The 23,044-nt window shown below is 46.0% G+C and overlaps 1 protein-coding gene across 1 annotated transcript in view; it reads left to right on the forward strand.

The window, feature by feature from the left end:
- Positions 1-23,044, forward strand: part of ZSWIM6 (zinc finger SWIM-type containing 6) — a 199,711-nt gene that overhangs the window by 158,091 nt on the left and 18,576 nt on the right. The window contains exons 5-8 of the mRNA XM_063962936.1: positions 17,822-18,001; positions 19,950-20,126; positions 20,343-20,489; positions 21,634-21,780. Coding sequence (XP_063819006.1) covers positions 17,822-18,001; positions 19,950-20,126; positions 20,343-20,489; positions 21,634-21,780 — 651 coding nt within the window. The remainder of the gene's footprint in view (positions 1-17,821; positions 18,002-19,949; positions 20,127-20,342; positions 20,490-21,633; positions 21,781-23,044) is intronic.

The following is a 23,044-nucleotide window of genomic DNA, read 5'->3' on the forward strand; positions in this document are numbered from 1 at the left end:
GGGATCTGTTGGACAAATGGTCAGGGTCGCATCCTCAGATGCACCTGCGAATAACCCTGTCGCCAAGGACAAGGGTATATCTTCTGTGGTGGTTGCAAAAGGCTCATCTATTGGAGGGCCGCAGATTCGGCATACAGGATTTGATCCTGGTGACCACGGACGCCAGCCTGAGAGGTTGGGGAGCAGTCACACAAGGAAGAAACTTCCAGGGGGTATGGACGAACCTGGAAAAGTCTATTCACATAAACATTCTGGTACTAAGAGCAATCTAAAATGCTCTAAGCCAGGCGGAACCACTCCTGCAAGGAAAACCGGTGTTGATTCAGTCGGACAACATCACGGCGGTCGCCCATGTAAACAGACAGGGCGGCACAAGAAGCAGGAGTGCAATGGCAGAAGCTGCCAAGATTCTTCGCTGGGCGGAGAATCACGTAATAGCACTGTCAGCAGTGTTCTTCCCGGGCGTGGACAACTGGGAAGCAGACTTCCTCAGCAGACACGATATACACCCGGGAGAGGGGGGTCTTCATCCAGAAGTCTTCCACATGCTAATAAACTGTTGGGAAAGACCAATGGTAGACATGATGGCGTCTCGCCTCAACAAGAAACTGGACAAGTATTGCGCCAGGTCAAGAGATCCACAGGCAATAGCTGTGGACGCACTGGTAACACCTTGGGTGTACAAATCAGTATATGTGTTTCCTCCTCTGCCTCTCATACCAAAGGTATTGAAGATTATACGGTGAGGAGGAGTAAGAAATACTAGTGGCTCCGGATTGGCCAAGAAGGACTTGGTACCCGGAACTTCAAGAGTTGGTCACGGACGACCCGTGCCCTCTACTTCTGAGAAGGGACCTGCTACAACAGGGTCCCTGTCTCTTTCAAGACTTACCGCGGCTGCGTTTGACGGCATGGCGGTTGAACGCCAGATCCTAAAAGGGAAAGGCATTCCAGAAGAAGTCATTCCTACCTTGATTAAGGCAAGGAAGGAAGTCACCGCGAAACATTATCACCGCATTTGGCGAAAATATGTCGCGTGGTGCGAGGATCGGAGTGTTCCGACGGAGGAATTTCAACTGGGTCGTTTCCTACATTTCCTACAATCAGGATTGTCTAGGGGTCTCAAATTGAGATCTATTAAGGTTCAAATTTCGGCCCTGTCAATATTCTTCCAAAAAGAATTGGCCTCAGTTCCTGAGGTACAGACTTTTGTTAAAGGAGTACTGCATATACAGCCTCCTGTGGTGCCTCCGGTGGCACCGTGGGATCTAAATGTAGTTTTAGATTTCCTCAAATCCCATTGGTTTGAACCATTGAAAAAGGTGGATTTTAAATATCTCACATGGAAAGTGACTATGTTACTGGCCCTGGCTTCCGCCAGGAGAGTATCTGAATTGGCGGCTTTATCTTATAAAAGCCCTTATCTAATCTTCCATTCGGATAGGGCAGAACTGAGGACTCGTCCGCATTTTCTCCCTAAGGTGGTATCAGCGTTTCACCTGAACCAACCTATTGTGGTGCCTGCGGCCACTGGCGACTTGGAGGACTCCAAGTTGTTGGACGTTGTCAGAGCCTTAAAAATATACATTTCAAGGACGGCTGAAGTCAGAAAATCTGACTCGCTGTTGATACTATATGCACCCAACAAGTTGGGTGCCCCTGCTTCTAAGCAGACGATTGCTCGTTGGATTTGTAACACAATTCAACTTGCTCATTCTGTGGCAGGCCTGCCACAGCCTAAATCTGTTAAGGCCCATTCCACAAGGAAGGTGGGCTCATCTTGGGCGGCTGCCCGAGGGGTCTCGGCATTACAATTCTGCCGAGCAGCTACGTGGTCGGGGGAAAACACGTTTGTAAAATTCTACAAATTTGATACCCTGGCAAAAGAGGACTTGGAATTCTCTCATTCGGTGCTGCAGAGTCATCCGCACTCTCCCGCCCGTTTGGGAGCTTTGGTATAATCCCCATGGTCCTTTCAGGAACCCCAGCATCCACTTAGGACGATAGAGAAAATAAGAATTTACTTACCGATAATTCTATTTCTCGGAGTCCGTAGTGGATGCTGGGCGCCCATCCCAAGTGCGGATTATCTGCAATACTGTACATAGTTATTGTTAACAAATTCGGGTTATATTGTTAAGGAGCCATCTTTAAGAGGCTCTTTCTGTTATCATACTGTTAACTGGGTTTAGATCACAAGTTGTACGGTGTGATTGGTGTGGCTGGTATGAGCCTTACCCGGGATTCAAATTGCCTCCCTTATTGTGTACGCTCGTCCGGGCACAGTACCTAACTGGAGTCTGGAGGAGGGTCATAGGGGGAGGAGCCAGTGCACACCACCTGATCTGGTAAAAGCTTTACTTTTTTGTGCCCTGTCTCCTGCGGAGCCGCTGTTCCCCATGGTCCTTTCAGGAACCCCAGCATCCACTACGGACTCCGAGAAATAGAATTATCGGTAAGTAAATTCTTATTTTTTTAACCTGTAATTCAAAACAACCTCCGATTCCTTCTCGTGTGCCACGCTAGAATCATTATACTTGTCAACTTTAAAGCGTGCTATAATTGGTGCAGCTATGGTTATCAAAGTAGTGCTGTTCGTTTGACAGTTTAATAAAGCTGAATTTGTTACATTTAGTCTAAGACGTTTTATTTGATAGTAAGTAAAGGAACGTCGTTTTTGAGGCCACTATCTAGAGCCAGGTGGAGTCCAGACACCGATTTTTGCAAGCCGCTGTGTATTCTTCCTGCATACTGGTGGAGGGTGTGCAATAGCCAAACGTGCCTGTCAAGTTCTTCACTCTTTACTACAACCCCCAGCAATACTGTATATGGTTTCTCTTTTGACTCCTTGTTTTTAAGCACAATCTCCTAATTTTCTTAAAAGCAGATCGCCAGTAATACTATAAAGGCAGAGGCATAGCTTTGTGATATCTGCTTGTTTTTCTTTCACTCTCCATGCAATGATTCTCCATATCGTGTTTATAATGCATTTGTCTTGCTTGATATTTATGTAAGGTAACATTTCACATGAAGGAGACACAAGGTCAGCAAGTGGCAGAGATCTGCCGCTGTGTGGTCACTGGCCCCTAGGATCAGTTCCTCCTGCGAGAATGGTGTAATTTGGCGTCAAGTGTATGTCAGACGTGTAGTCGGTCCATTTAGGGAAGTTATGTTTGTAGCATATGCTATTAAATGTAGTTATGTTGCTGTTTTTAATGCAATGTTTGTATGTTTTTGTTTAGTTAATTTTGGTTGTTGGTTTCAAGCTGTATGTATATTACATGGCATATGGAGACCTTGCAGAAATTTGCTGCATGTTGAAGATTCATCTTAAAACATTCTGAAAGCCAAAGCTAATAGCTGTAAGATCACATGATTGGTTCATATTGGGAGCTATCTGTACAGTATGTACAAGCTAGAATTCCTGTGGTGTTGCTTCTCTGATCGGAATCATGTTTGCAACCAATTACATTGCATCAGCGCTCATCGCAACCCAGCACTTTGCATATTGCTGTTATCTGAGAGTATTTTCATTTTGGTTCATAAATTCATCCCCAAATGTAGATTAAAAACATGGAAAAATTAAAACAAGCAGAGGCTAAACAATGTTTGGCCTCTTTCTGTCTAAACTGGGCTCCCATCCCCCACGCACAAATAGAATGCAGCCTCCAGGACCGCAGACACCCCCTTGCCATCAAAAATCTATTGCATTAATCAGCCAGCCAGTGCAAAATGCATGGGGAGTGATTATACTATCATGCACAATACAATCAGCATGAAGCACTTGTCAAGACCAATACATCAAAGTTTAATTCAGTAATAGAATGAATTAGAGCAAAATGAAACATTCTGTTCTTCCAAGGAACACAGCCCATAGAACCGGTGCCTTCTGCAGGCTGCATTCAGGGGCCTCCGTGCCCAAAAACAATTGCACAGTTGACTGTACCCCACACATAACAAGCACAGTGAGTGCAAAGACACCAGATGAATAAGTTCCGTCATTGCTATATTTGTCTCTAGGTCTTTGGATATATTTTGCTTGCCCCCTGGAATTTTTTCAGCTGGATAGGTCTATTTTCATTTATTGAAAATCCAGTGACTATTGGAAATCTGCCCCCTTTCCTCCTTTATATATGCTTGCAATGGCTTGTGATCCTGATGTAGAATCCATATTTGGTTGGGTTACCTTTAGCACAGAGGAAGTCAAGCAGCACTTCCCTGATTTATCTCTGCTTTGGCGTGTTAATACATACAGGCAACCCCCTCGCCTTTCCATTGTAAGAAGCAATCACCGCAGTGCCCTTAGATGAGGTGCGGTTACGGCTCAAGGTTTAAATTGTCTGCACAAAGGGAGAAGAAAGAATCTTCAGTGCTTATTCCCACGCTCACTCAATGGGGGGAATTCAAATGTTATCGCACTCACGTCTAAAGTGACGGGAGATCGTGGGGGCAATATTCAAATGCCCCCACTTATCGCTCTGAATGTGCCCATTACACTCTGGTTTAGGCGTGCAAAGCACCAAAACCCGACTAAAGTAATGAGGTAAGCATAAATGCAGTAGTCACGCCCGTCCGCAGCAACATTAGGGCTGAGATTCAAATCTCCCGCCCCCTATCGCGCCTGCCAGCAGTATTATAATGTTAGTGTACGGGCGCGACAAGTGCATTTCAGCTCGCTACCCACAACTAATGTGGCCCATACATATAGGCAGTGGTTCCGAGATGCCAATCTGCGATTTCTTGGGATTGACCGGCATCCTGAAGTTTTTAAACAGATAGGGTTGAGTGAAGGGTGTTCTACCCACTCCCTCCCACCGTAGTGCCTAAACCTACCCCCCCCCCCCCCCACCCCTTTTCAAACGGCAACCTAACCCTCCCCTGCAGCCTGACCCTAACCTCCCCCTAGGGTGCCTAAACCTAACCTTCCCTCCCCCTTGCCTGAACCTAACCCCCCTGCCTTATACCTAACCCTAAACCCCCCCACCCCTTACCCGGTCCTACACCGAACCTTACAGCAGGGGTGGGGAACCTTTTTTTTTTTTCTACCGAGGGCCATTTGGATATTTATAAAATCCTTCGGGGGCCATACAAAAATTCTCAACTTAAAAAATGACCCTGCCCCCCAGCAGGTCTGCCCCATAGAGGTACTGTGTGCGCGCGCCAAAAAATGGGTGTGGCCAGTTAAAATGGGACGTGATACACACATGCCCCCAATAGTGCAGTGCCAGATCCACAATTGCCCCCACAGTGCCAGGTATACAAATGCCCCTCACAGTGCCAGGTGTACAGATGTCCCCACAGTGCCAGGTATACAGATGTCTTCACAGTGCCAGGTATACAGATGTCTTCACAGTGCCAGGTATACAGATGTCCCCACAGTGCCAGGTATACAGATGTCCCCACAGTGCCAGGTATACAGATGTCCCCACAGTGCCAGGTATACAGATGTCCCCACAGTGCCAGGTGTACAGATGCGTCCCCACAGTGCCAGGTGTGCACATGCGTCCCCACAGTGCCAGGTGTGCACATGCGTCCCCACAGTGCCAGGTGTGCACATGCGTCCCCACAGTGCCAGGTGTGCACATGCGTCCCCACAGTGCCAGGTGTGCACATGCGCCCCCACAGTGCCAGGTGTGCACATGCGCCCCCAGTGTGCCCCCCCCCCTTCCGTGCTACTTACCGCTCCTTTTGGCGGGACATGGAGGAGAGCGCGGATATGTTGGGCGGCGGCGTGTAGGACTTGAAACCAGCCGCCGGTTCGAGAGCCAATCAGAGCTCGCGGACCGGCAGCCGCGGCTCTGATTGGCTCACAAACCGGCGGCTGGTTTCAAGTTCTACACGCCGCCGCCGCGCTCTCCTCCCTGTCCTGACACTGACAGCTGAGACACGCTGCCGCCGGACTGAGCGGCGGCGTGTCTCACTGGGAGAAGCGGGTGGGCCGGAGCAAACGGCTTTGCGGGCCTTACACGGCCCGCGGGCCGGAGGTTCCCCACCCCTGCCTTACAGCTATAAGTACCGTCAGAATTCTGGTATCTGTATCCTGGCCCATTCAGAGTTCTTACTTCTGGGTTTTAAAGGATGTCTGGAATCCAGCGTCTGGATTTTGGCTGCCGGGATCCCAACAGCCGGCATCTTGACCTCATCCCCCCATCAGTGACTCTGTGACTGATTATGAGGCCCCTCTGTGTTTACTCTATGGGATTTGGGAGGTGAAGAGTACAGAGATGAGGCCCCTCTGTGTTTGTACCCTGCACCTCCCAAACCACAGAGAGTAAACACAGAGGGGCCTCATCTCTGTACCCTGCACCTCCCAAACCAGAGAGTAGAGATGAGGCCCCTCTGTGTTTACTCTTTGGGTTTTGGGAGGTGTAGGGTACAGAGATGGCAGATCCTCTGCCTGTATTGGAGCTCTAATTCTGTGAGGAGTTCTCCTTATTAATTCCGCTCACATGAGCTGTCATTTATTCCACCTTGTTGAATCCTTCAATCCAATATTCAGGAAGATTTTTGGCTTTGGAATGAGCATCTATTGACTTCAAATATTGCTTGGTTATCATTGGGTATTTAATTATTTTGTACTTCTGAATCTGGTTCTCTAGAACGGAGTGCCTGGGGGATATGTGATTGGCAGGGGCATGTCAGCCACATAGTTTTCAGAGCCAGTGTAGGATAAAGTCTTTTTTTTTTTATTAGATGCTTTCCCGAGAGAATTCTGTGATGAGCCGGATACAGCTGAACAGAAGGAAGGTGCGTGTGGCGGAGGAATGTGGTTGCCATCAAATGCGTCTCACAACCGCCATTAGTTTTATAGGGGGAAAAAAGAAAAAAAATCCTTTTTTTTTCTTTCTCCTTTTGCCTGGCTGTTGGTGGCATCAGTGATTCGTTACAGGCTTCCCACTCTCCTGGATGCCTTGAAATCCTAAAAAGCCAACACTCAATCATTAGTGTAACAAAGAGGCTTATGTGAAATTGGCTTCATGATAAAACCACAGTCAGGAGGTCTGACTGTGCTTTTACCTCGCATATGATGGAGGCATACAGTAGATACACAGGTTGAGTATCCCATATCCAAATATTCCGAAATACAGAATTTTTTGAGTGAGAGTGACGTAGTGAAACCTTTGTCTTCTGATGGCTCAATGGGGATAATTCCAAGTTGATCGCAGCAGGATTTTTGTTAGCAATTGGGCAAAACCATGGGGTCAATTCTATTCGGCAACTAAAGAATAGCGCCGGGAATTAGCTCCCGACGCTATTCAATTCTGCTACTAGTTGCCCGCAATTGTCGGGAATTCTTCTCTCATCCCCGGGGGATGAGAGAAGAAACCCGACAAAAGTGCTGCCTCGCGGCCGGCGCGAGGCTGATTCTGTCGGGAATCAGCCTCGCGCCGGGTAGTTAAGTCGGAGAATGCCCGTTCTCCCGACAAAACTACCTGTTAAGTCGGCGAGAACGGGACATCGCCGACTTAACTTTAGCTGAATTGAATAGCGTCGGGAGCTAATTCCCGGCGCTATTCTTTAGTTGCCGAATAGAATTGACCCCCATGTGCACTGCAGGGTAGGCAGATATAACATGTGCAGAGACAGTTAGATTTGGGTGGGCTGTGTTCAATCTGCAATCTAATTTGCAGTGTAAAAATAAAGCAGCCGGTATTTACCCTGCACAGAAATAAATAACCCACCCAAATCTAACTTTCTGCACATGTTATATCTGCCTCCCCTGCAGTGCACATGGTTTTGCCCAATTGCTATCAAAAATCCTGCTGCGATCAACTTGGAATTACCCCCAATATACAGAAACTTTGTTTAATACACAAAGTTATTACAAATATTGTATGAAATGACCTTCAGGCTGTGTGTATGTGAAACATAAATGAATTGTGTGAATGTGTACACACTTTGTTTAATGCACAAAGTTATTAAAAATACTGGCTAAAATTACCTTCAGGCTGTGTGTATAAGGTGTATGTGAAACATAAATGCATTCTGTGCTTAGACTTAGGTCCCATCGCCATGATATCTCATTATGGTATGCAATTATTCCAAAATACGGAAATATCCAAAATACCTCTGGTCCCAAGCATTTTGGATAAGAGATACTCAACCTGTGTATGTTTTGTATACACACAAGTTTCATCATAATCCTCTACTAGTGTCTTGAGTAGCATCTTTAGAGCTTCACAATGTTCTTAATGTGCTAAAAAGCTGAAGCAAAGCTAAAAGCAAAAAAAAAAACATAGTGTGTGTGAGCCCTTTGTAAGGTACAGCTGGTACTTCTGGTGCATCTAGTTGTGGAAGAGTCCACAGTTTATTATTCCTAGGTGGCTTCTCCTTCAGTTAGGGTAGATAAGCCTAACTGTCCCCCCTGTATTCTTGTACATTTATGGTTTCTCTAACGTCCTAGTGGATGCTGGGAACTCCGAAAGGACCATGGGGAATAGCGGGCTCCGAAGGAGGCTGGGCACTCTAGAAAGATTTAGGACTACCTGGTGTGCACTGGCTCCTCCCACTATGACCCTCCTCCAAGCCTCAGTTAGATTTTGTGCCCGGCCGAGGTTGGATGCACACTAGGGGCTCTCCTGAGCTCTTAGAAGAAAGATAGTCTTAGGTTTATTATTTTCAGTGAGACCTGCTGGCAACAGGCTCACTGCAGCGAGGGACTAAGGGGAGAAGAAGCGAACTCGCCTGCTTGCAGCCGGATTGGGCTTCTTAGGCTACTGGACACCATTAGCTCCAGAGGGATCGACCGCAGGCACAGCCTTGATGTTCGGTCCCGGAGCCGCGCCGCCGTCCCCCTTACAGAGCCAGAAGCAAGAAGATGGTCCGGAAAATCGGCGGCATGAAGACATCAGTCTTCACCAAGGTAGCGCACAGCACTGCAGCTGTGCGCCATTGCTCCTCTCACACTTCACACTCCGGTCACTGAGGGCGCTGGGGGGGGGGGCGCCCTGAGGCAGCAATAAAAACACCTTGGCTGGCAAAAATACCTCAATATATAGCCCCAGGGGCTATATATGAGGTAAATACCCCTGCCAGATTCCATAAAAAAGCGGGAGAATAGGCCGCGGAAAAGGGGCGGAGCTATCTCCCTCAGCACACTGGGCGCCATTTTTCCCTCACAGTTCCGCTGGAAGGAAGCTCCCTGGCTCTCCCCTGCAGACTACTCTACAGAAAAGGGTAAAAAAGAGAGAGGGGGGGCATTTAATTTGGCGCAGTATATAGTTTATATTAAAAAGCAGCTATAAGGGACATAACTCAGTTAGTCCCTGCCTTATATAGCGCTCTGGTGTGTGCTGGCATACTCTCACTCTGTCCCCCCAAAGGGCTTTTGTGGGTCCTGTCCTCTATATTGAGCATTCCCTGTGTGTGTGGAGTGTGTCGGTACGGCTGTGTCGACATGTTTGATGAGGATAATGAGGTGGAGGCGGAGCAGATGCCTTTAGAAGGGATGTCACCCCCTGGGGGGCAGACACCTGAGTGGATGTGCTTATGGAAGGAAATGAGTGCACGTATAGACTCATTACATAAGAAATTTGATGACATGCCGACTGCGGGACAGCCGAGTTCTCAGCTCGTGCCTGTCCAGGTGTCTCAAAAGTGTTCAGGGGCTCTGAAACGCCCGCTATCTCAGATGGCACAAGTAGATGTCGACACGGATACTGACACCAGTGTCGACGACGAGGAGTCAAATTTAATGCCCATTAAGGCCATTCACTGCATGATTGAGGCAATGAAAGAGGTGTTAAATATCTCTGATTTACATCCAGGTACCACAAAAAAGGGTATTATGTTTGGGGAGAAAAAACTACCTGTAGTTTTTCCCCCGTCAGATGAATTAAATGAATTGGTAATTTCTAAGAAGGTACTAATGGCGTTCCCTTTCCCGCCAGAGGATAGGTTACGTTGGGAAACACCTCCTAGAGTGAATAAAGCGCTCACACGTTTGTCTAAAAAGGTGGCACTACCGTCTCAGGATACGGCCGCCCTTAAGGAACCTGCTGATAGAAAGCAGGAGGCGATCCTGAAGTCTGTATATACACACTCAGGCATTATACTTAGACCAGCTATTGCGTCAGCATGGATGTGCAGTGCTGCCGCTGCGTGGTCGGATAAACGGTCAGAAAATATTGACACACTAGACAGAGACACAATTCTGCTAACAATTGACCATATCAAAGACTCAGTCTTATATATGAGAGATGCACAGAGGGAAGTCTGCCGGCTGGCATCTAAAATAAGTGCATTGTCCATCTCTGCTAGGAGATGCTTATGGACTCGCCAGTGGACTGGAGATGCAGATTCCAAAAGGCACATGGAAGTTTTGCCTTATAAGGGGGAGGAATTATTTGGGGATGGTCTCTCCGACCTAGTTTCCACAGCAACGTCTGGGAAGTCAGCATTTTTACCCCATGTCCCCTCACAGCCTAAGAAGGCGCCATTTTATCAGGTTCAGTCCTTTCGGACCCAGAAAAACAAGCGGGGAAAAGGAGGGTCTTTTCTCTCTAGAGGCAGAGGTAGGGGAAAAAGGCTGCAACAAACAGCAGGTTCCCAGGAGCAAAAGTCCTCCCCCGCTTCCTCTTCCAAGTCCGCCGCATGACGGTGGGGCTCCACAGGCGGAGCCAGGTACGGTGGGGGCCCGCCTCATGAATTTCAGCGATCAGTGGGCTCGCTCACAGGTGGATCCCTGGATCCTTCAAATAGTCTCTCAGGGGTACAAGCTAGAATTCGAGGCGGCTCCACCCCACCGGTTCCTAAAATCTGCCTTGCCGATTGCTCCCTCAGACAGGGAGGCGGTGCTAGCAGCGATTCACAAGCTGTATTCCCAGCAGGTGATAATCAAGGTACCCCTACTTCAACAAGGCCGGGGTTACTATTCCACACTATTTGTGGTGCCGAAACCGGACGGTTCGGTGAGACCCATTTTAAAATTGAAATCCTTGAACATATACATAAAAAAAATTCAAGTTCAAGATGGAATCGCTCAGGGCGGTTATTGCAAGCCTGGAGGAGGGGGATTACATGGTATCCCTGGACATCAAGGATGCTTACCTGCATGTCCCCATTTACCATCCTCACCAGGAGTACCTCAGATTTGTGGTACAGGATTGCCATTACCAATTCCAGACGCTGCCGTTTGGACTCTCCACGGCACCGAGGGTATTTACCAAGGTTATGGCGGAAATGATGATACTTCTTCGAAAAAAGGGAGTTTTAATTATCCCATACTTGGACGATCTCCTAATAAAGGCACGATCCAAGGAACAGTTGTTAGTGGGAGTAGCACTATCTCAGGAAGTGCTGCGCCAGCACGGCTGGATTCTGAATATCCCAAAGTCACAGCTGGTCCCGACGACACGTCTAATGTTCCTAAGAATGATTCTGGACACAGTCCAGAAAAGTGTTTCTCCCGGAGGAGAAAGCCAGGGAGTTGTCTTCTCTAGTCAGAGACCTCCTAAAACCAAAACAGGTATCGGTGCATCACTGCACGCGGGTCCTGGGAAAGATGGTAGCTTCTTACGAAGCAATTCCATTCGGCAGGTTCCATGCCAGGATTTTTCAGTGGGACCTGTTGGACAAGTGGTCCGGATCGCATCTTCAGATGCATCGCCTGATAACCCTGTCCCCAAGAACCAGGGTGTCTCTTCTGTGGTGGCTGCAGAGTGCTCATCTTTTGGAGGGCCGCAGATTCGGCATACAGGACTGGGTCCTGGTGACCACGGATGCCAGCCTACGAGGCTGGGGGGCAGTCACAAAGGGAAGAAACTTCCAAGGACTATGGTCAAGTCAGGAGACTTCCCTTCACATAAATATTCTGGAACTAAGGGCCATTTACAATGCCCTAAGTCAAGCAAAATCCCTGCTCCTACACCAGCCGGTGCTGATCCAGTCAGACAACATCACGGCAGTCGCCCATGTGAATCGACAGGGCGGCACAAGAAGCAGGATGGCAATGGCAGAAGCCACAAGGATTCTCCGATGGGCGGAAAATCATGTACTAGCACTGTCAGCAGTGTTCATCCCGGGAGTGGACAACTGGGAAGCAGACTTTCTCAGCAGGCACGACCTCCACCCGGGAGAGTGGGGACTTCATCCAGAAGTCTTCCAAATGATTGTAAATCAGTGGGGTCGTCCACAGGTGGACATGATGGCGTCCCGCCTAAACAAAAAACTAGAGGTATTGCGCCAGGTCAAGAGACCCTCAGGTGATAGCTGTGGACGCTCTAGTGACACCGTGGGTGTACCAGTCAGTTTGTGTTCCCTCCTCTACCTCTCATACCAAAGGTATTGAGAATAATAAGCAAGCGAGGTGTAAACACAATTCTCGTGGTTCCGGATTGGCCAAGAAGAGCGTGGTACCCGGAACTTAAAGAGATGATCTCAGAGGACCCGTGGTCTCTGCCGCTCAGACAAGACCTGCTACAGCAGGGGTCCTGTCTGTTCCAAGACTTACCGCGGCTGCGTTTGACGGCATGGCGGTTGAACGCCGGATCCTGAAGGAAAAGGGCATTCCGGAGGAAGTCATTCCTACGCTTATTAAAGCTAGAAAAGAGGTTACAGCAAATCATTATCACCGCATATGGCGGAAGTATGTTGCATGGTGTGAGGCCGAAAAGGCCCCAACAGAGGAATTTCAACTAGGTCGATTTCTGCATTTCCTGCAAGCAGGAGTTAATATGGGCCTAAAACTAGGCTCCATTAAAGTACAGATTTCGGCTGTCGATTTTCTTTCAAAAAGAACTAGCTTCAGTACCTGAAGTTCAGACATTTGTGAAAGGAGTGCTGCATATTCAGCCCCCTTTTGTGCCTCCTGTGGCACCTTGGGATCTCAACGTGATGTTGAGTTTCTTAAAATCACATATGGATAGGGCAGAATTGAGGACTCGTCCCCAATTTCTCCCAAAGGTGGTGTCAGCGTTTCACCTGAACCAGCCTATTGTGGTGCCTGCGGCTACTAGGGACTTGGAGGACTCCAAGTTGCTAGACGTTGTCAGGGCCCTGAAAATATGTTTCCAGGACGGCTGGAGTCAGAAAATCTGACTCGCTGTTTATCCTGTATGCACCCAACAAGCTGGGTGCTCCTGCTTCTAAGCAGACTATTGCTCGCTGGATTTGTAGTACAATTCAGCTTGCTCATTCTGTGGCAGGCCTGCCACAGCCAAAATCTGTAAATGCCCATTCCACTAGGAAGGTGGGCTCATCTTGGGCGGCTGCCCGAGGGGTCTCTGCTTTACAACTTTGCTGAGCAGCTACTTGGTCAGGGGCAAACACGTTTGCAAAATTCTACAAATTTGATACCCTGGCTGAGGAGGACCTGGAGTTCTCTCATTCGGTGCTGCAGAGTCATCCGCACTCTCCCGCCCGTTTGGGAGCTTTGGTATAATCCCCATGGTCCTTTCGGAGTTCCCAGCATCCACTAGGACGTTAGAGAAAATAAGAATTTACTCACCGGTAATTCTATTTCTCGTAGTCCGTAGTGGATGCTGGGCGCCCATCCCAAGTGCGGTTTATCTGCAATACTTGTACATAGTTATTGTTAACTAAATCGGGTTATTGTTGAGCCATCTGTTGAGAGGCTCAGTTGTTTCATACTGTTAACTGGGATTCATATCACGAGTTGTACGGTGTGGCTGCTATGAGTCTTACCCGGGATTCAAAATCCTTCCTTATTGTGTACGCTCGTCCGGGCACAGTGTCCTAACTGAGGCTTGGAGGAGGGTCATAGTGGGAGGAGCCAGTGCACACCAGGTAGTCATAAATCTTTCTAGAGTGCCCAGCCTCCTTCGGAGCCCGCTATTCCCCATGGTCCTTTGGGAGTTCCCAGCATCCACTACGGACTACGAGAAATAGAATTACCGGTGAGTAAATTCTTATTTTCTTTATGCTGTTTATATGCAAATATATTGATAAATATCAGATTGTTTGGAAGTCAATTGGGAAGGACACAAAAGGCATTGGGGCAGATGTATTAACCTGGAAAAGGCATAAGGAAGTGATAAACCAGTGATATGTGCAAGGTGATAAAGGCACCAGCCAATCAGCTCCTAACTGTTAATTTACATATTGGAGCTGATTGGCTGGTGCCTTTATCACCTTGCACATATCACTGGTTTATCACTTCCTTATGCCTCTCTAGGTTAATACATCTGCCCCATTGTTTCCATTTGTCGAAGCGTTTTTGAGCCAAAGAGCAACATGACTGGTGTCCATGCACTGGTGTCTATACCAAAAGCCTTGGTATGTTTTACGGTTCCACTTAGCCTTAGGGTAATGTCCGCAGCCTATATTCATGCATTCATGTATACATTCATGCAATTGCAAGTTCAGTAAAACTAACCTTGAAATTAGCTTACGCCTCCCTGCACATTGATGGCCATCTCTGCAATCTTTCTGCATCACCGACTGCTGGGATGCTCTGTTTGCCCCATTATTCTGTGGGTCTCCCTACTCGCACAATCATGCAGCCCCGGCTGAGGCCCCTTATGACTACACATCAGTGAAAAGGTTACTACCCTCTAGCCCCCCCCCCCCCCCCCCACACACACACACACACACACACACACACACACACACACACCTCACCCATATACTAGATTCTGTTACTGTGAGCATTCCTGTCATCTGATTTGAGTGCAGATTTTTTTTCTCTCGTGTGTACACACGGTGAGATCCTTGCTATGCCCAATTTTGACTATGTGATTTCCCTTGAACTCCCCCAGTGCCCAGAAGCACGATTTTGACTATTATGTTTCTTTTATAGTGCGGTAAATTCCGTTGCGCTTTACCTTTGGACACAATGATAAAACAAAACTGGGTAATAAACGCAGTCATAGAGGTAGGAAGGCCCTGCTCGCAAGCTTACAATCTTTTTTTTTTTTTTGAGACATCATGGGGGAGATTCAAATGTTTGAAAAGTCGGTTGGGTGTCTGTTTTTTCCTGTCTATTATATAGGAAAAAAACAGACTCCCAACTGACTTTTCAAACATTTGAATCTCCCTCCATGAATTAAAAAAACATAATTTCAATAACATCCATTATTTGTTTTAAACAATCTTGTTGCTACAAGCTTACAGTTATAGGACTATCTGTACTTTCGATTTGGTCTATATATGATTTTGACTAAGTGCCAATTTTGACTATACTTTGTACTAGATAGTACACTAGATAGTCAAGATTGACTTGCCTGCACAGTCTATCTAGCTTACGATACCGACCCCACGGGAACGCACATCGGGATCAAATCTGTATTGCAAGCTGCCGAACACCTTGAGATTTGCACTAACTTTCCTTAAGATTTTGACTATATAGTCAAAATCTTACAGATTTATCTCACTGTGTACACGCCATTTACAATTTGAGCACCTACATCAGGGCTGGCCAAACCAGTCCTCGAGATCTACCAACAGTTCACATTTTCCAGACCACCTAGCTGGTGCACAGGTGTAGTCATTACTAATTAAGATGTGCTGCATTCATTCCTAACTGACAATTCTACAGATCTCCAGGAGGCCTGGAAAACATGAACTGTTGGTAGATCTCGAGGACCGATTTGGCCAGCCCTGCCCTACATTAAACGGTCAAGGTGCACAGGCCATATACAAATGCGTCTTATAGAATAGTGTCAGGACAGGATGCCTCTACTAGGTAACAAACGGGTTCAGAGATTCTGGAGTACCGAATATTGCTGGCTGCATGAAAATCCTCCCCACTTCAAACATGGGTGGAACGTGACTAGCGATTGGCAAGGCTGAAAGGATAAGAGCTACACTTTTATTCAGCATTACACCCCCCTTCTCCCCCACTCCCACTGTCCTCTTCCCATCCCCCTTATAACCCCCTGTAAAGCGTTGCGGATTATGTGTGAGCTGTATAAATAACTGGTAATAAATAAGTAACAGTCTCAGGAAGCATGACCTCTGGCAGGAAGTGCATAATGTCTGCCTAGCACAAGGCAGCACACTGGGCTTGCATTGCAAAGCTGCACCTTTTGCATTCCTCATATTAGTTGCTCTGTGGCACTCAGATGGTTAAATGCAGGTCTTGTTGTTCAGAATATTTCCATTTCCGTCTTTTGCTATGTGCTTGCCGATAGGTTTTTGGCCGGCGTGTGAGGCGGGCAGGGATGTGCTGCTATGATGTCCTTGCTTAGAATGCCCGTTCTGCAGTTTCTCGCCGAATCTACTGCTCCAGCAGATTATTCATCTGATTGAGCAAATGTCCTCAAGTGTGCAAAATGCAGCCTTTAATGAGCAAATGAAGTGTGGCTGAATAGCACTTTCAGACATCTTCACGCTGCTGTCAGAGTTCACGGCGGCGGAGAGACAGCTGATTAAAAAAAAAAAAAAATCAGTCCATGTGAAAATTGCCTGGTTCCAGAGCTAACGCATGCAGGCGCGCCCGTTCTGCAGATCCTAAGCCCGTGGTATGTGTGAAATGTCAGCACAAATTGGACTTCTTGCAGTTCTTCACAAAAAAAAGTGGGTGGGGGGTGGCGTAAAGCAAATTTATTGGATAACCTAATTACTGAGATGACAATAAAAAAGGAGCCTCGTCCCATTAAATGCAGTTGAGCTCTTGATGAATGATGGGTGACTTGCGGTCTGTAAATGAGACACTGAATAATTTGTCTTTTGTTTGCTTCAGGTATGTCTGCAGTAATTTATTCACACGCAGTCCATGGCATGATCTATTTTATATAATCTAATACTGTTCTGTTCTGTTTGGTGCTGCAGGTGCAGTGTCTGTAAATGGAGAAATGAATGGATCTTTCTGTATGCGTTTATCATTGTTTATAGTGCATAGAGAGCTGGATAAATACGAGTAGATCCATAGATATCTTTGTGTACGTACACACTGCTCCGAGCAACCTGCGGATGGTACGTCTGCAGTCTAGAAGTGGATGTGCTGTACATATTTATGTTGTGTCATTGTTACACTTGCAAGTCTGTGTGCTTTACATTACTAGATGGTATCATTAGATGGATATGTTCTCTGCCACCAGGAATACATGAGACCTTATGTGGTTTGGGTTTGTCAGTCAGCCCAATTAAATTGTTCTTTTAATGCTGTAGGGGGAGGTTTATCAAACCTTCTAAAGTACGGGTGGGCAGTAAGCGTCCCTCCAGCTATTGTTAAACAATACATTCCAGCATGCCTCCCGTATTTTTAGCATGTCCTGATGTCAGAGCTCTGGCATGGCTTGCTGGGATGTGTAGTACCACAGCAGCTGGAGGGCCGCTTATTGCCAACCCGTGTTCTAAAGAGTGCTGGTAGAGTTTTGTTAATATCAACCAATCAGATAAATGATGGCTAGTATCTGGTTGCTATGGGCAACACCTTCACTTGTCCTCTTTACAAGGTTCAATACATCTCTCCTCCCCCTTTGCCCTTTTCCTGTGTGATAACTTGCTGGGGCACCACGATCATGGATGTGGGTAACTACACCTTCCAATGTGCTTTCTACACAGACTAGTTTTCTTTTGCGTATGAACCTGCTACCAGCTGGTTATATGTTGCGTTTTTGAAATGCTGTCTAATGCCGTTGCCTTGCATAGTTGTATAGCACATTTATTTTGGTTACTATAATATAACTAGTATCTTTGATATGTATAGTATTGGTTGCTTCTATTAAATGGCTTATTGACAAGTCCGTAGCGGTTTCTTGCAAATTGCCATTCGAGACAGACGTCGCCTCTGTCCATAATCTGATGCATTGTTCTGCAGTATTTCAGAGCATTTCTGGAAAAGGCACCTGAATAAGGGACCTGTCAGTTGTCCACGTTCTCCTGTTTATTGTGATGTTCTCTCGCCTGTTTCTGCTAGGTGCTCTATGGATGTGCATAGTCCTAAATCCACACTGCAAGCCTGAGCAGAAAGTCAGTTGGCTGAAACAGCTGAAGAAATGGAACAGCGTGGATGTCTGTCCCTGGGAAGATGGAAACCACGGGAATGAGCTCCCGAACTTAACCAATGCCTTGCCTCAAGCTGGGAACGCCAGTCAGGGTGAGGAAATATACACCTTTTTTTATTTGTTTTAATACATACAATTTACATGTCCTAAAGGTACCAGTGTTCTGAACGCATGGCTAAATGCGGCATTGGCACCTGTATATTTTTATTTCCTCTGAACCCATGTTTGGATTTTCTTAGTGCTACAATATGTTTCTTAGAACCACAATTGGAGTTTTATTTACTAAGCAGCGGCCTGTAAAAGCTTCCGCTTCTTGGCATGTGTAAGCCTTGAATGTAAGCGTGTTTTGCTCTTAAAACCATTGGCATTTTACATTCGGTGGTTAGACGCAGCGAGAAACTTCAGCTTTTACAAGCCGCCACTTGGTAAATAAACTCTTTCTGATTCACGACATTATGTTTTGTGGCACAGACATTATATTCTGTGTTCATTGTGTCTTTTAAAAAATGTCACAAAAATGTAATCTGTAATTGGGACAGCCTGTTTTTTTTTATTTTAAATTTCAATTTAAAAGCTTTACAGAGCTTTGGGGCAGATTTATCAAGCCTTGGTTAATTGCACTGAGATAAAGTACCAACCATCAAGCTCATAACAGTCATGTTACAGGCTGTGTTTGAAAAATGACAGGAGCTGGTTGGTACTTTATCACCGTGCAATTTATCACTCTCCAAGGCTTGATAAATCTGGGCCTATATATGCTATGGTATATACACATGTTTTTCACATATTTCATCTTCTTGAAACCACACTTGAAAAGAACATTTTTCCAAACCTTAACTTCACTATGCCCTGTAAGCCCTTAATGGGGTTATAATCGTGGGAGGCCCAGGCCACTCATAGAAGCAGTTCTTCAGTAATGTGCTTCACTTGTCAAGGTCGTGTTGGGAAATTCCATCATGGTTTTGGAGATTCTTCTATATAGCTGTAATAAGTTTGCCCAATCATTTTTTTTCATCTACATAGTGTAGAAACCAGCGTGAACCACATTGTAAAATAGCCATTCAGTACATCACCAACTTCTAAAACTGGCCATAGCCCGACAAGGGGCTGAACAATATTCCGATAATCCAGAAATGTAGATTGTATTCCGATAATCCAGAAATGTAGATTGTATGGGCACAATCTGCACTTCGCAGCGTAGAATTGATTGAAGAATAATCAAATCAAATGATCCCGACCTGCTTTATAATCCTTCTCAGACTATGAACAATTATTTCATGTCTGTACAGTGAATAATAATTGTAAACCGTATTTTCATAGACTGGTCTGAACAATTATTGTTCAGTGCATGGTCTGTATTAATCTTTGTAAGCCCTTGCTGGATTTATCTGGTTTCACTGCGTTTTAAGCACCTTTTTGAAACACTAGATATACAGACTCAAAATCAAACAATGATTGTGATATTGCACACACTGTTAAGCTGGGTACACACGTACCCGAGATATCCGCTGATTCAGGTTGGCCTCTCGATATGTCGTCTTGACGTCACAGCTGGGCGGGCATTCGAATTTGCCCGCCCAGCTTGGTCAGTCCCTGCAGTCGGCACTGCCCGTACACACGGCCAGATGTGCCAATATATCGGCAGATATGTCGTGCGTTGGCTGTGCTGCCGTGCCAAGGTGATTTGTCTGGGAAGGACGTTGTTCAGACACATCAGGTATACATACCCGCTGAACGGACGGTTTATTGCCCAGTGTGTGCCCAGCTTAAGAGCTACAGTTTTTAGCGCTCTTGCTGGTTGTAATAGCCAAACTGAAAAAAGGATTAATGACACATGTGACCCTAAACTGACAATGTAACTGCAGAGCCAAGTGAAGACTGTTTTCTCTGTTCATTCGTCAGCCCGCACAATCTCCAGTGAACACACGCACCATTCTCTGTCCCGGAAAAAAAATAAAATACATAAAACACAAACTCCTTTGTTCCAATTTGCACAGGACTGTATGTATATTAATAGTACATAATCTATTCTGCCGTCAGATTCATCACATAGGCCTCATCGAACAGTGTTCACACGAGCCATCGAGGCGTGCGATCTCCACTGGCAAGATAGCCACTTACAGCACATTATCAGCAGCGACCTTTATACCAACTACTGTTACCATGACGACGCTGAGAACTCGCTCTTCGACTCCCGTGGGTGGCCACTCTGGCATGGTAAGTTACGCAGCCATAAAGACTACTCTGTGACTTGCTGCTTTGTTCCTATCTCTGTGGAGCTAAAGGGGGGAGTGGTGGGCAGATGAAATACTCGGCAATAAGAGCGGATTTTGTTCTCCTTCTAGGCCCCCGTAGGATAGGGAAAATATCTGTCATGATGCTAGTAAGAGCTGGGACAAGCCACCACTTTAAAGCTTTCTGTCTTCCCTCCAGAGCATGTCCCTACAGCGTGTGCGCGGGTGGACGCACTGAGGTCACACGGCTACCCACGTGAAGCCCTCAGACTAGCAATAGCCATTGTCAACACTCTGAGAAGACAGCAGCAGAAAAGAATGGATGTGTTCCGGATACAGAAGAAAGGTATGGGATAACTACATGTCGGGGTACTGAGGTTCTCACCCAGGATAATGCACAAAGCAAGTGTTCTGATAATGTCACAGCTATTATTATTTTGTAAGGGAGAGAATGTTATCCCGTGTTACTTTATCTGTTTTTTTTTTTATTTGTTTTTTTTTTTTTTAGTAATCTTGTATAGTCAGTGGCTAAATTATGTCTTGACAAGCTTTAACTCTAGTAGCTGGGGAACCAGAAGTCCTAGTGTTTATAGCCAGGCTGCAAAAGACGTCGGAGTATTAATACATGCAAGCTGCGGACACACAGATCTAAACCTGTGGGATTTCCTTTCATATCAGTAAGGTGGTACAAAGAAATTTTTAGTGATCTGCTTGAAAAAGCAAAACCAGTCAAAGCAGCTTCGTGGCCTACGCCGGCTGGGGTAGCTGTGCAGTTATCAGCGAATCGGGGCTACTAAAAGGGTTAATTTTGTTCTGAGAAGGAGCCCGTAATGCAATTGCATGGAAATGAATGCTGCTCTCTCCGGCAGATCGTATAAATAATACAGAACCCAACTCCAGACAGATTTCTCCCTTTGACTCGGAGCTGCACCAGCCTTTGAACGCTACAAAGCTGCGCGCTGTGTCCACTTGATATGACAGTGCAACAGTTTAAGGAAATAAACGTAGTGGGTTTTAAAAAAATAAGATAAAAAATAAATTCTGCCTCTGAAATATTTCTTTAAATGGCACCATAATGTGATTAGCCAATAAATATTCTGACGCACCAGAAGGTTATGTTTAATTTATGCCCATCAATGTCTTCCAGCATTTTTGCATATTTTGCCGGCATCCAGCCAAATGCTGCATCTGATTCATAATATATTATTGTACGTATTACAATTGTTATGCAGTCTGGGTAACCTATTTCTCAGTGTTTTGTGATGTTATGAACTACTTGATGACATGACTTTACACTGGGATCGTGAAGTTGTTTTTTCGCCAGTCACTTACACAGTAGAGGCCGCCACTCTGTTAAGCGGAGACAGTGACACGGGGACACCTATAGGTTACATTTCAATGAACATGACTGATGCAATTCCTCAGCACTCTGAGCATAATGTGTCTTGTGGCGACGGACATTTAATTCTGGTTTATTTCTCTGAAAACAGAACTGCTTCATAAAGGCATGACCTCCATTACCAATCTGGAAGGCTGGGTGGGGCATCCTCTGGATCCGATCGGTACTCTATTTAGCAGCCTGACTGAGGCGTGCAGAGTGGATGACGAAGGATTCCATGGATTTCCAGATTTCACAGGTAAAGTGTCTTTTTTAATTTAGGTACAACCATATATACAGTTCATAGCTGGCTTTACTTGCAGAACAAGGTATCAGCCTTCATATCTGTAATAGTCTTTAACCTTGCTATGGTCCAGAATGACGCGGATTGTTTTGTAAACACTACCACTGCACACTAATAACCGTACCATGCAGCATAACTTGGGCAGCGCCCTAATAAGGGAGCATTTGATAAAACCATTAACATTTTATAAGCAAATTCCATGCTGATGAAATAAATGTGACACAAATGAGCGTTGCTGCTCGGCACTCACAGTACAGCATGCCGTGCTTTCCATAAGTGACTGATACCCACTGCTTGTAATGAATGATTGATGCCGTTCCAGCTGCTGTTTTATTAAGTTCTAAGTAGGTATTATTGAGATTTGTCATGAGGCATTGTGTGCGGCTTTCTCGCTGCAGACTGGAGTTTTCAACAGGAAATTACATTTTCTTTTGATTTCTTTTATGGTGTCAGGCCAATGGCGAATCGCAAAAAAAAAAAAAATTTGTGAAACCATATGCGATATTTGACACAGGCTTTATTTTGTTTTCTTGAATGTTCTGTATCTTTAAGTGTCCTCACTGAGGCTTAAGGCACCAGTTTCTGGAGATGGGCTGACTATTCCAGCCCACAACATGGCGGTGCTCAGATTTTATAGGTAACTGGTATACATTAAATATGCCGTTTGTGGCACAGGGCTTGGAGCGTTTGTCACGTTTCTCAATGTGTTGATTAACTGTTGGTGCAGTTGTTCTTTGTTTCCTGTTTCTACCGAAGGAGAACAAGGGGTATATTTAATAAAGTGCAGGCTTATAAAAGTGGGGTGGTTGCTCATAGCAACCAATCAGATTTTAGCTATTATCTTCTAGAAGATGCTAGATAAAAAGAATTGGGTTGCTATGGGCAACATTTCCACTTCTTTAAAATACTCTTGAGCATCATTATGCCAATTGGTAACTGTATTACAGATCTGACACCAGGGCACACCCCTTATATAGAGAATAAGATGCCACATACGGCGGGGTGGTATTCATGTGACCGCCGGTCAGCTGACTGACAGTCACATGACCTCCTCCACGAGCCCGACGGCTCACTATCCCGATGGTCGGCATGCAGACCAACAGGGACTATTTCCACTCGTGGGTGTCCACGACTCTACTACCCTCATTTAGCAGATTAGACTTGTTCAGTGGACTCCTGATTTGGCTGTATTACTTTCTTTCTCCTTGGATGCCTCTGG

The sequence above is a fragment of the Pseudophryne corroboree genome, chromosome 1, assembly GCF_028390025.1.
Source record: "Pseudophryne corroboree isolate aPseCor3 chromosome 1, aPseCor3.hap2, whole genome shotgun sequence".
Classification (NCBI taxonomy): domain Eukaryota; kingdom Metazoa; phylum Chordata; class Amphibia; order Anura; family Myobatrachidae; genus Pseudophryne; species Pseudophryne corroboree.